Source organism: Aulostomus chinensis, chromosome 3 (assembly GCF_037954235.1).
Source record: "Aulostomus chinensis isolate RoL2024-O1b breed Wild chromosome 3, RoL_Achi_v1.0, whole genome shotgun sequence".
Taxonomy (NCBI): Eukaryota; Metazoa; Chordata; class Actinopteri; order Syngnathiformes; family Aulostomidae; genus Aulostomus; species Aulostomus chinensis.
In genome coordinates, this window is record NC_141322.1 from 14,090,312 (window position 1) to 14,105,241 (window position 14,930).

General features: G+C 42.8%; 1 protein-coding gene across 3 annotated transcripts in view; it reads right to left on the reverse strand.

Annotated features, from left to right (window-relative positions):
• plxna1b (plexin A1b) overlaps nucleotides 1-14,930 on the reverse strand; it is a 199,720-nt gene that overhangs the window by 150,918 nt on the left and 33,872 nt on the right. For all 3 annotated transcript variants that reach the window (XM_086198826.1, XM_086198827.1, XM_086198828.1), the window contains exon 2: nucleotides 13,025-14,459. In XM_086198826.1, coding sequence (XP_086054952.1) covers nucleotides 13,025-14,206 — 1,182 coding nt within the window. In that variant the 5' untranslated portion in view covers nucleotides 14,207-14,459. The remainder of the gene's footprint in view (nucleotides 1-13,024; nucleotides 14,460-14,930) is intronic.

Here is a 14,930-nt window from a genome sequence, read left to right on the forward strand (position 1 = left end):
GTCTGCTACTAGAAAAATGTGGCTTTTTTTTTTTCCTTTGGAAGAGTCCAAAAGCTACATCCAGTCTTCTTTAAATATAAACAGAAACCCAACATTTATTCATCAAAGTGTGGTGTGAGTAAATGTTTGCAGTTGCTGGTTAGATAATAACTTTATTCTGCAAATGGAATTATTTTGTAACTTTCATGACAACCTTTGACTGACAAATGATGACGTGTACAGACACCGCGCAACACATGCGAGCTGTCAGCTGATAGCCTAGGTCACTGATACGTGTCCTGGATACTGACCAAATACATGGGAATTTCACATTACACACCCACACCCACACACACACAAATTATACAGGGGTGTAGACTTGAATGATTCGGCCTTGATTCCTGATATTAACTTCCCTTCTTCTACTCATTTAACCAGTTTAAGGTGCCTTTAAAGTTACTAATTTCCTCATTTAAAACTAACCAGGACCCAAGAAACACGCACACTCATCGGCTGGGTGGGTGCCCACCAGCTAGCAGCTACCAGGGAGCCCCTGAGCCTCGCCTGCAACGTCGCAAATACCAACATTAAACACGAAAGATTATCAATTAAGGAGACAGCCTGATAGCTACACATGAGACACACCAAGCAGGAGGACAGGACAGAGGGGAGAAAGAAGCTAAAGTAATTAGTGGATGTGAAATGTGTGTAAACAATTGTGGGATTAGCAATGAAAAAGTCTGAAAGAAGGAAAGAACTGAGCGCTCGAGCGAGAGTATGTTTAAATGAACTTAAGAGGCATTCAGGGACCATCGGTAAACACTACCGTTTATACTGTACACCAGATGCTGTTAACCTGTGTGTGGTGTTTAGGGGGAATCTGTAATTTCTGACTTTGCCCTAAAATAACTTAATTCCAGGCCTGCTGGATTTTTGAAGTGGACATGTTGCTTGGTGAGCAGGAGCAATGCAGTGAATCTATGATTAATGAACTAGCTTTCCAGTAAAAATTACTTCAATTTGCAGTATGAATAAAAGATCATGGGCCGAAAGATTCCCAGACTCACAAGATGCATCGAATCAAGATACAGGAATAATCGTTTTATCATCAACTTAGAGCCCCCTGAATCATAATCGAATCAAATCACAAGGTGCCTGAAGATTCCCATCCCTTACAGTAAATAGACAGTTTATATCTCCAGACCCCGAGTGGTGTATATAAAAGCTCCTGGGGGGTCGCGCATGATGCTTGCTGACAGCCACGACTGTGGTTTCTGCTGGGTGGAGCGGCGTTCGCTCAGCCTCTGCTACATCACACCCACAGCCCTGAAATATGGTCATTCGCTCAGCGCCAAACACGTGTGTACACACAAATCATCCCACAATAATATTGACTGAGTGCAGATGTGCGCTGGCTGCCCCGTGATGAAGGAAATGGGTGAATAATCATTCCTCTACCACGGCTATTTCTTTAACACATTATGTCAGGAAAAAATGTCTGGGCACACATTACAGTCACCTCTTTGAGAGAAATATATGGAAACAGCAGAATACAATGTTGACTTGTGTATGGGAACATACATGCTGTTGTTGATTACGCACACGGCTGCGAGTTAAGGTGCTATTAAAGGTGAAAGAAAACATGCACAGCAAACAGAAAAACATTCATTCATTTAGTGGCAGGAACATTAATTGGGCAGGCCGAAGTCATCACCTACGCCGGACAAAAACATGTTTGTCGAGAGAAACTACGTGGAAAAATATTTTTGAATCATGGAAAATAGGAGAAAAGACAGAAGAGAGAGCAACAAAAGAGGATGTATAAATGCTGACAGAAAAACGTGTGCGTGTGTGTGTGTGTGTGTGTGTGTGTGTGTGTGTGTTTGAGGCAGTAACAAGACATTTCTCTCTCCACTGGTCATCTGCTGTCTCATCAAGCTAAAAGGTCAACAAATACACATTCTTTCTTCCACACACGCCCAATTTCTAACAAACATCTTATGACAATCGTAACTGGAATCCAAGTAAAGTACTTGTGGGCTGTGTGAGACCTCTGTGAGGCTCAGCCACCTATCAACTAATTTCAAAACCACAAAAAAAAAAAAAACTAAAAAAAAACCTGCCACTGAGTCACCTCAGTTCACCCTCTCAAACGTCAAACTCTCTTTCAGTAAAATAGTTTCCCTTTTAGCTAAAGTTGTGTCTCATCAATTGGAAGTTTGTCGTCAGCGCTATCGCAGATGTGCTTGCTCATGGAGAATTGTTGGGTCTCTTGAAACCAAATTAATTTAATGAGTGTGGTTCGAGACCTACTTTCATGTGAAGGGCCATGAGATTACTTTTGCTGTGATTTGTTGCGATATAAATAAAAACTGACTCCACTTAATGTTCATCTCATGTTGGAAAACAAATCCAAGAGCAAAGTGTTGACGTACATTGGGCTAAGTGACAGTAGTAGTCTGGCGAATGAACCTTCAGAAGCTAGTGCTAACAATACAGTGACACCGTGGCTGAGAAACTCAACTTGTAGTCCAAAAGTCTGCAAATAGATGAACTTAACAGCATTTAACAATTAGTCCAAGACGCCTAAACGTTAGCAACAAAGTCCTTTGAGGCCAACTCTGTCTGAAAATGGAATAACAAGTCCGTTAGCCAACAACTATTTGGGAAAATCAATTAAGCCTTAAACTTACGAGGCTAATTAACCGCCCCAAGCTTGACACATTGTCACAAGCCAATTGAGGTCATAGATAAAGTGAGATCTTCCAGTTCGGTTGGTGAGAACTCAGTCAGAACATGTTTTAATAGTTCTGAAATAACAGAGCTGCATTGTTGTAACAGAGTTGAAACAGACTTACATTATGCTTCACTATTAAATAGACACTGGTGTCTGCCCTGAATATGGACAAGTCTGATTTGTCATTGTTAAGAATCTTTTTGATTTATGATCCAAACACTTGCACAGATTCGAGTTAAATGGCTTTAAGTTGCAAAAGCAGCCTAAAACGAACAATGTTGGTAAATGTTTTGAAAATAAAATGTTACCATGTAATATTCAAATTTTCAGTGTGTATAAAATGAGAAGAGAATAGAAACTTGCTGCCCCCCTACACACACTGACACGCACAAGAGCATCTAATCACACAAATCAACTTGATGAGGCTCACCACCAACATCACTCTGCTGACACTGAGTTGATGTTTGATTGGAAACTAAAGTTTTGAATAAATGTATGAAAAATCATTTCTGTTCTTAAAATGAATTTCGTTTCCATCTATTCCATCTCGAGATGCAGTAGCAGTTTTTGAGAATGCACTTCTTGAATCTCACTGATCAATAATCTAGAAAAAGTGTGGACTGCAACGATTCCATATTCATGCACTGCAGGCTTGTGATTTCTATGTTGAATGCACTCCAGGCAGACAGTGAAACCTCAAGGAGTTGGCATCTTTTCAGGAAGCTCCTTCCAAAAGCTGTCACCACATATTTAGACCACAATTCAACTGAATGGAAGACAAAGAAGTACACCCAGTATGGAAGGATATAAAAAAAAAAAAAACATACACACAATAGTAGAAAAAGGAGCACTGTCACAGTTAAAAATGAACTGATGCCAATCTAACCTCATAGGCAAGATGGAAACAAGATGAATGGCTTGAGATCGCTTCGAATCCCCACACCAGCTGGGAAAAGTGGGTTGGGGAAAGTGAATGAGTAACACTCTTCCTCCCACCACCATCATCAACCACCACAGGGGCCCTTAAGCAAAGTACTTAACCTCCAGGAGCTCTGACGGAGCCGTCTGGGACCAGCGGTGAAAGACTTGGTCAGCAGAATTAATAGATTTAGAAATTCTTATAGAACTTTGAACGCCACCGGTAATAAATCTGAGCACTACAGAAGTAAATAAAAGGTCCGAAATGATGGGAGGGTGGATATCCTTTTGTCATTTTCTACTACTTCATGATTTTGTGCAACACGGATTCAGCACATGAACAAAAAAGGAAATATTTGTAACTCTTTTCTGCGATATCTACGCATATATCCCTGATAAGATTCTGATTCAGAATGTTTGTGTAGCCTTATTGAACTGTTTGTTGAGAAATGAGAGAAGTACACAGGGTCCAAGAATTGTTTCACACATTGGATGACTGGGGTGGCTCTTCCTTCATCCATCCATTACGTTACTTGAAAATCCACCTCGCTTTTGTGAAATTAGCCAACAATGTGGATGAAAACCTCCTTGGCGGAAGAAACACATAAAAGTATAAATAAATGTAGCACAGAATAGCAGTATGTATTAAAAAGAAATGAGAACTATTGGCTTGTACAATAACAGGCAATAAGGCCCATCCCACTTTTTCTGATTACTCCTGATAATGATGTACGCAACACCGCCCCCCCCCCACACACACACACACCCACACACACATACACACCACAGATCAATACACAATTACACTGGCAATTAGTATCATTAGAGCGTAGCTAGAGATTGGGATTTGTTGAGCTAAACACTCCTCAGAGAGAAAGAGAGAAAGGTCAGGAAAAAATAAAGAACTGAGCAGCTCACACACTCAGTCTGCATGGGGTCTCTTCCAAAAGCTTTTCTATTGTCCTTTAATAATGAGATGAGAGCCACACTTGAGCACAGAGAGGGTGTGACATTGTTAGCTCTCTCTCTCTATCTCTCTCTCTCTCACACACACATGGAAATCAGAGCAACAAATTCCTGCCTGCCATAAGTTAACCAAAATTTGAAGGGACTGCATTTCTGCAAAAGGGGCACAAATGCTGTTCATACTGTGTCATGCGCTCGTATCACATCCACACATGACGCTACCAGCCTAAACCCTGCTACTCAACATGCTGGCCACAGCTCTGCAATGAAACAATTTTACCAGTTTTATGAACAGTAGTTAAAGCATAAAACAAAATTCAATATATGGGAACCAACAAAATGTTCAGTCTCCTTTCTGGTTGTTGCAACACATTAAGAATCATTACAGCTGCTGTTGGCGTCGGCAACAGCAGTCTCTTTGTGCACGTGTGAGCCTGTAAAAAAACAAATGATCGCAGTTTTATTTTTCTATAATAAAGCGCGACATCAACTGCATGAATACGTCCAGAAGTATTGCAACTGAATGTCTTGGACAATTCCGTGAAACATCCTGGGTTTATTTGTCAATAAACACCACATCTAGTCAAGTATGGACCAAATATACATCATATTAGACAAAGACGTGAAATACAGAATTTATCATGAATGTGGTACATAACTGTTTACAGTATCTAAGATTCCATGAGCTCCACATTCCAACACTGGCAGCTCAATATGCATCATAAAAGAAATCTGCATGCCCGATGATCGGAGAGTATCCACCAAGACAACATCATATTTGCATCATATTCTTCAAAAAAATAATTTCTGTTTTCTCAAAGTTTGTTTGTGCAGTAATTAATTTTTTTAACCATAGAAATAAATTTCTGATGCCTGCCAAAAATATATCTATTACATTAATATCACAAATATTTGAAGTATAGAAGTATGCAAAAATAATCACAAAAAAAACACTACAGTGTGTCTAAAATTATAACTACAATCATCCCATTGAAATCACCTACTATTATTCTCCCTCACTCATTATTCCTACTGAACATGAATATGAAAACATTCTACACGTCCCAAAATGTCTCCTGCTTCTTATGAAGTCCCTGCGACCAAGAGGCTTTAACGTTCCTCACTGTTCTCGCAAGCTGAATCGTTTCAATTCGCAAGCTTCTGAAATATTAGACGTCACGAATCAAGCTCCCTGGACCTCCTGTTCAAACATAAACTCAACCAGTGAATGTAAAAAACAACAACCAATCTGCACATCCATCGTTCTCCATGGTGGACGTCAAACATTCGACTGCGAGGAGGAGGAAAAACACATTTTTGACTGGGGGGGGGGGGGGGCTTTAATTAATAGTCGATTAACAGCAAATTGGAAAGTCTTTGATTGGGGACGGATCAAATTCCAAATCAGATCATCATTCAACAATTACCAACCTGAAACATGATCTTTTAAATACAATAACAGTGAAGACCCCCTGCCCAATCTCCTTCTCCTGGCTCGACTCATTTAGACTGTCCATTAACTCAGCTCAATTAAATCTGCTCTCATTATTTAAACACGTTTGCGTGTGGATCTTTTGAGATTAGGTCCACAGAAATAAGACCGCTGTGTTTTAGAAGGATCACAAGTGAGGTACAGTCACAAGATGATGTTCAGAATGGGATGGAGTTAATGACATTAACAGCTGCTCTCCATTCCGCTTTGGGTTTTGTTCTGTTCAAACATTTTCTTTTTTAGCCTACTCAATTTGGGATTATGATGAGCTGAATATACTTAAGACAATAACTTGTCTCCTATCATCAGCTTTTCAAGTTAGAATATTTATCGAACAACTTGCACAATGACATACTTTTAAAACTACTCAAATATAACTAAAAACTACATCTTGCAGTAAATGCAACCGCAGAAAGTCATGGCTACATCTGCTCGATTGACTAGCGCTGCGTCCGAATTCCCAAGTAGGTCTGATCATAGGTCGCAGAGTAGGTCGTAGGCTGTCTGAAACCACAACTGGCGCGAGTAGCGACCTACTTCGCAACCTAAATTCCAGCTTAAACACGCCCACATTGTAGGTCGGTTCAGGTGCATCCTACAGCGCTACCTATGGCCCACAATGCAGTGCGGACTTCTTCTTTGTCCCCTAAAAACTTGTGGACCCACAAGCCAAGTTTGCGCCACCAACAGTCTCCCATTCTTATGCAACACAAACGTTTATAGTCGATGTTGATAACTAAAGGTGTGAACACACCTTTACAGGTGCGTTAATGTGCTTAATAATACAGAGTGAGTGAAAGGTGCGCTCAGAGTGGAGTGCAGTATGACAGTCAGACCAGCAGGTGGGGCTTTCGTTGGTGCTGTCTACCTATTTGCGGTATCTGTGCACTGCCAGCAGAGGTCGTGCTTCACCACCAATTTTCTAGGGTGTCCGAATGGTATCGCCGTGTTTAGGTTGTAGGAGTAGGCTGTAGCGGTAGGTCGTAGCAGTAGGACGTAGGTTGCCACTTGGCAATTCGGACGCAGCCTAAGTAATTCTCTGATAACCTCCATTCCCTCAGCTGTCCAGGCAAGGCCAAACGCACACAGAGTTCCCTGATAAGTTAGATACTGCCTATTTGTAGAGTTTATTTGCATAAACACAAGAAGTTTATTTATATGCAACAACAGTTTCAGTACATCACACTTTCTATCCCTATCGCCCAAGAAAGTCACAAGTTATACTGAGTGAGTACAGAAGGAAGTGAGCATTAGCACAGAAAAACACAACCATGATTCCTCAAGTGACCACTTCAGGTTTACCATCATGTCACCTTTGACACGGCAGAAACAGCTGGCGTACACAGCATCGAAAAATGAAGTAGTAATAGTAGCAGACAGAGTATCAATAGACTATTTTCGCTATGATTGATTATGATTGATTCTGACTGACTGGTGTATTGGCCGGTGACAAAGTTCACAACCTCGCCATCAATCTGAGGGCGGAGAGAAAGCAGCCTGACATTTGAATAGCAGCAGGGTATGACGCAGACGAGTGGCTTCCAGCAGGGAAATGACAGAAAGCCCCAATCAAACTTTTTAACGTATTAGCAGAAATAAACTCAATATTCAATATCCAGTCAGTTGTGATTTTCTTGGCAGTAAACCAGTATTGCATGATGCAACTGCACAATACACTCTTTGCAGGTATTAGATAGATAGATAGATAGATATCATGGATGTATTTTACCAGAGCAGAAAAGTACCTCCACCTGTACAGGATTCATAACTTGGGCTTGTGCTTTAGTATACAGATGATCATAAAACAGCCTTGATCAGCTCCAACCGAGGTCATCGCATGACATCTCTCTGATAACCTCACCGTGATTTTCAATAACTAAACAACTGTGAATTAATCACATAAAAGGTTAAGGTGTTGCACACTGTGGAGAAAAAAAACAACTGGAATCAACCTTTCACAGTCATTAATTAAAAGAGCTGAGCAGAGAGATGTCCTGAGAATCTCTTCACAATTTAGAGATGCGCAAACATATATTTTTTTTAAAAATCACACACCAGTCCTTGTGTTTATCGCACCTACTTCTAGGGATTCTAGACCTCTCTCTCTCTCTCTCTCTCACACACACACACACACACCAGTTTATACAAAGTAGGCTACACACACCTGACAGAGCTCCTGAAGAGGACTGTGTGGCAGCCAGGCGATGGCCATCACACTGCAGTGGTCCTCCATTTATCTCTCCCCCTTTTTCAGTCACCCCCCCCCCCCGTCCTCCTTCTCTTCTTGGCAGCGGCAGTGAAAAGATTTCTGTCGTTTTCTCGCTCTGCTCTCTGACGCTCATTCACCGCCTGTCTCCCAACATGCCCCAGCTGTAAAAAGTTTGCTGCTGTCTCTCTCGCAATTTTCCTTTTTCCTCTCATCTCTATGCTAACTGCTTTTTCTAACCCGTTCCCTCTCGTGCCAAAACCACCACTCTAGTAATGCTTTTTTTTCCCTGCATGTAATAATAATCATAATGACCTGGACAGGGCTGGACACCAAGCATCTTAGATTGGCACTGACCAAATTACTTCGATACTAATTAAATGATATGATGATGCGTAATTCCCCTCAGCATCAGTGAACCATCAGGCATGCATCTTCACTTGATTAGGGAATTACCAGGATAAAAAAATGTTGTATCTGACACAAAAGTAATCTTATTACTGACTGGATGATAACACCGCACTCCTTTAACAAGGGGTTCCCTGAGATTGTTTTCAGAAGCTTCAAACTCATGCGTCATTTCAGTCATTGTACAGTAAATCCATAAAGATACTGACTGTTTCATGTGATTATTTGTCCATTTTTGGTGCTGTAAACTTCCCCTGCTTTCCTAAATGATTAGCTCTGTCAGTTCCACTCTGGAGGAGTGTTTCTGCTAACTTTGGCTGGTGTCTGGATTGATTTTTCCCAAGGTTATCGTTAAAATCCCAACAACAGATGCAACATGGTTGGCTCCATGAAGAGGACCAGTTCTCTCTCTTCCTCTACATATCATTCTTACCTGATAAAGAAAACATTTCTTAAGAATATTGTATTCTATCACTGTCAATAATCCGTCAAAATTCTACAAACTGGATCTTGAAAGGCAACAATGACAAGGATGCAGCTGCTCCCCAAAGCAGTCAGCCTTGGGGAATCACAGCCGGTTGATTTGACTGTCTGCATCTTAAAAATGCAGCATCACCGAGCTTCCATAAGTGTGTCTACAGAAGAGTCAGAGTTGGTGCAGACATGTTAGAAAAGCCTGAGCACACCAACCTGTCTTGACTGCTTGGACGGACAACAAAAGTAAGGTTGCTTTTCTGTTGCTTTCTCTGTCTTCACAGCCTCCAAATTTTTCTCTCTCCTCTCCCTCCCTTCTTCCATCCTAATGTTCTGTTTTATACATCCGCCCACTTCCTACATCCTTCTCTCTCTCCTCTCTCTACTACAACCTGCATGTTAATCATCTTCCTCACAATCACCTTACGCCTCTCCTTGTTTTCATCCTAGCTAACCACAGTTCTGTTAGTTTACCTTGCTATTCCATGAACAACACTCCTAATGCTCTTCTCTCTCTCTCACTAATAAAGCACAAGAACAAACAGACCCACAAACAAGATGACGCACAAACACGGCCGACTGCTATAGCCAGCTGAAATGATAAAAGGTGTGTGAGCGTGTGTGCCCAAACATTTGTGTTTACAGAAAACAGCTACCATCTCATTGTGCCCATAAACATATCATCCTACTGACAGCCAGAGGTGTGAAAATATGATGCAGCACAAATATGAACGCCACACAGGGAGCTGAAGCTTCTCCTGGCCATCAATCATGGCTGCTTGGCCAGCAGCTGTGCAGGCCAGCCTTTCTCCTCGCTGCCCTACCCTCTGCACTGCGCTATAGCGGGGTCAAGCTCCATGTCTTTCCCACACTGCTCACTCCAGTGGAGTTGTGGTAGGCACTCTTGGTTTTGCAGCCAATATGTTAGAAGAGTGCATTTGAATTCCTGGAGTGGCTGGGAATATGGAGGTGCGGCTCAATGCCAAACACCAGTAGCTTAAGAGTTTAAGAGCTGTGGCGAAGGAGATTGCCAGGATCAGCTGTAGAAATGACTCCTGGTTAGTCTTTCGCTTTTGAAGCAGCTGGACGGTGAGTTCAGGACAAGGTTTATTGACTGATACATGTATACTGCATCTGTTTCACTGGGTACAATGACTAGATTTCTGCTTTTAGTAGTGGAGGGGTTCTCACAGTGGGAACCTAAGAAATAGAAAAACACAGATTGGAGGGGTCGTGAGCTGATTCATAATTTCAAAATAATTAAAATTGCCCTAGTCTTTTCCAGATACATGAACAGTACTCTAGCTAGTATTAAAATAATAGCTGGATTTGATTACCATTAATATTAACATTGCTTTTCTCTGCAGCAGCTTAACTTTATAGAATTAGCATGTTTGCAATAACATAGAGCATATAAATATATACATCTAAGCATTGGTTGGAAGTTCACATGTCCCACTTTATGCTGTGTGATGTAGCCTCTTCTGTTTCTGTGGGCTTGTTCAGTATTTTTTGTTCAAAACCAGCTCAGCAATGGAAAATGACGTTCATCTGAGGTCAGGTTTGAGGTCTGTGGGATCACTGAATGTGCTCTAGGTCAGTGGTGGGCAGCTGACATCAGGTCAGTGCTTACGGCCAAAATGGCAGACATCATTAACCTGGAGCTGACCCCTCAGGCCTGGCTGCTGTTGGGAGGTCAGCCAATCAGCCCCTCTCTGACACTATTACATCACCATTGCTGACAGCTTGTCTAAGAACAGGATTTTTGAGAGTTTGGTCAAGCAACATCATGAATCATGAGGGAACATAATATTTAGCCCAGTCCCAGTAACCACAGTAACATGTATTGAGTTGCAGAATGGGCAGCATGGTGGTGCAGTGGTTAGTGCTTATGCCTGACAGCAAGAAGGTTCCTGGTTCGAGCCCCAGCTCCATCACAGGATCTTTCTGTGTGGAGTCTCCATGTTCTCCCTGTTCCTGTGTGGGTTCTCTCTGGTACTCCAGCTTCCTCCCACAGTCCAAAGACATCAAGCGAGGACGAGGCTGATTGATACTCTAAATTGACCGTAGGTGTGGCTGTGAATGTGAATGGTTGTCTGTCTCTATGTGTTGGCCCTGTGATGGACTGGTGACCCGTCCAGGGTGAACCCCGCCTCACGTCTGAAGGCTGCTGGGATAGGCTCCAGCCCCCCGTGACCCTTAACAGGACAAGCGGAAGAAAATGGATGGATGGATGGAGTTGTAGAATGAACAAAACACTTCAATATCATACATAGAATACCAAGGTTACAGACTGTTACATTAATTATATTTACCCATGAAGGCCGTGCAGACATTAAAAGATTATTTATGGAGCAACTTTTGCCCTCGCAATCTAAAAATAAAAGGCAATTAGATGTTCTGCTGTTTGCTGATCTACTCAGGATCATCATGACAGCAACGATATTCAATAAGCAGCACAGTGCAAGAAGGTAATGTACCTACCTACACAAACAGGTGCACACGTACTATTTGAGTTTCTGGATGATGTTGTACTACACCACATAAAAGGCCTCATCTTTGCTTCAGTGCCCTGCAGTTTTATTTTGTGTAGATTCTACTGCACCAGTGCAAAGGTCTAATTGAAATAAATGAGATGGCCTGTTTTTTGTATTTTTTTTGCATCAAAGCTATTGTCTGTGTGACAGGCCCAGAGAAAGACTATCCACAAGAGAGAATGAAGACGATCACTGGACTGGAAAGATGAAGCATCCACAGAAGGTTCCGGAGGAGAGGGAGATGAAAGAGAACACGGTTAGGCTATTCACATCACTTGTGCTTTCACAGAAAACACACCTGTGCACTCAGGCTAATGAATAACCATAAAGAGTGTTTGACTGTGTGTGTGGCTATGTGAAAATGGGGTGCACTGACATTTAAAGAAAAGCTTTAAGAGGTCTTTTAATTGCACCATCTTGAATGAGAGAGCACGATGGAGGGCATGAATGGATGAGTTTAAAGAGCGAAGAATGGGCTCACTGAAACAGGTGGTCAACACTGAATGAGACGCACAAAACACTAAAAAGATGGAACGGGGATATGAGAGGATTCAAGCAGCCGCATCCTGAAGAGAAGCGAGTGAGCAGGGGGAGATGGAACAAACGAGGAATGAAGGTCAAACAGAATAAGCAAGGGGTGTGTGAGCAGGTATGTTCACCACAGACAAAACTGTGTGATGTTCTGTAGCGCCTTAAGGTCTGCAGGGACTGTGTACTGTAACACATGCAGGGCTATGCCCTGTGGATGAGTTTGTTCAAAAAAAAACAAGCTCATGCTATCTCACACAGCAGTGCACCAACACACACAGTTTGTACGTGCAAATGTGTGTTTGTGTTACTACTGAGTGACATTTCACAAATCCAGGGGACTGGGCTAATGATGTCCCCTGTCTGACTTAATCAAAGTACCAAGAGGTTGTGGTCAAAGGGAAAATGGGTAGAAAATGGTGAAAAGGAAGAGAAGAGGAGCTCTCCACACTTGACACTATTACACACTGCAGACCTGGTGGAAAGGCCAGTATTCACTAAGCAACCCTGCAACAACAGGAAGTGATAGAGCTTACACTACATTGGATACTATTCACTGACATACAGAGCTGTGTTTGAAATGCGAATATTTAGCCAAGAACCTTCCATATAACAGAAAGCATTTTATGATTTTACTGCTGTTTCTTAACTGAAACGGTGTGCATCAGTGTTCACACTTAATAAAATATATATGCCTTAGCTGAGAAGCACACAGAATATTCCTGAGGAAATGTAAGACCTCAAACACATCTTAAGAGAAGAGATAGAGAGGTGCTTACAGAGTTGATGCAGGCGAGTTCCTTGTTGAGCAGCCATGGTAAGGAGAGTTTCCCATCTCCCTTGTAGCAAGACTGAATCCTCTCTTTGATCTTTTCTTTTATCCTCCTCAGGGTGAAAAGGCACAACGCTGACTCTTTGGGTGGTTTGGCCCGATTCTTCTGACCCTGAGAGAAGACCGTGAACAGGATGTCTTCATTCTCTGAGATCCCCAGAGAGTTGGCCAGCTGACGGCCTGGCCGAGCCAAGTAGGCATCCTGCACAAGCCGGTACTCTACCCCGTCTTTAGTGCAGCCGATGGGGAACTCAACATAGGAGTAAAACTTGGGGTCATCGACGCAGAGGCGGACAATTTTGGAGGTGAAGAACTGCTCCCCACTGGCGTCAGGGGAGGTGAGCTGAGTATCCAGCTGCATTGTTAGATAATAGACGAACTGCTCACTGCTGAAGCTGTACACATAATAGATGTCAAAAGCAGGGAACTTAGACAGAGTGTCTGATGGGATCTTGAGCTGAGAAGAGACAAACTCATCCTGATAGACGAAGCTGAACATGTCTGCGTTTTCTTCGTTCTCCATCAGCTTGCGGCTGGATAGGGTTGGGAAGTATTCAGACTTTCCATCAATGGGGGTTCCAATGAACAGCTTGCTGGTCGGACTGTGAGGGGAGCTTATGATGACCCCTGACATGGTACCCGACTCGGCCACACTGGAGAGGTAGTGTTCCTTACGATGGTGAGGCTCACCCAGCTTGAAGAGGTCATCCAGACGCAGGAACTGGCAGATGCCCTGTGAGGTGCTACCGCACGCAATGAGGCGGTTCTGGGCATAGTCTATTAGAAGAAGCTTATTCACATTGGGGGTCTGCGCCTGGTCATGATGGCAGGACTGGACACTTGGTGGAGGGTAGCACTTTTCATTGTCCACCACTGGTCCAGTCATGTGGCTACGCAGTTTGGTCAGGTTGCTGGACAGCTTGAAAATCCAGTTGACAGCTCCAACATAGACTTCTCCAGTTTTGTTGTGGATGGCCAAATGTGTAAGCCCCCACTCTGCAGGAGTAAAGCGTTTAAAGGGCGGGGGTTTGCCTCCAGAGAAGGATGAGCTCATGATTAGCAAAAGCCCAAAGAGGAGGCACAGGTTCCCCAGGCCAGGGGATGCTGTTGACCGAGCTAGGGGAGACATATCGGGGCTGTGTTGAGGTGAGACTTAGGGGGGTGGGGAAGGAGAAGTGAGGAGGAGGAGGAGAACAAGCTCTGGTCGCGGGTCAGGATTTTCTGTCTGGTGTGCTCTACTGTCAGTGAATCAGGGAGGACAGTGAGAGGGGAGAGAGAAGGATGAAGAGAGGGGAACAAAACTCCTATTGATCCACTGTCCTGTTGTCGATGTTGCAAGCCGTCATCTGGAACATCATCCACACAGGCACGTGGTGGGAGCCCTGGAAGACAGAGAAAAAAACACTGTGAGCGTGAAGGAACATTTCCTATTGATTATGCATCAAGCACGCCGAAAGCCTAAAAGGCTTGCACAGCCAAAATTAGAAAAAAATTCAAGCCGACATTTGCCCCAGTGATAAATAAATGATATCAAATCAAGTCTGGAAGGCAAATGTGTGTTGGCATTTAATTATGAGGGGTGATAGCCAGGGAGGTGAGGGCCGATTATTAAAGGCTCTGTACACATAATGCAAGTGTGGCTGGAATGAGTTATGGACTCACAACATTAAACTCTTTAATATTTCATAACTTTCAACCATGGTGGATTTGGAGAAGGCATGAAAAAGTGCCAGTGGGCACTGTTATATTAACGGCAAGCAATTTATAGCCAGGTCTGCTCAAAGGCATTCCTGTCAAGGTCTGAACAGGATCAACTCACTAGCCAGTAACCTTTATTGTAATTATGACTGCAA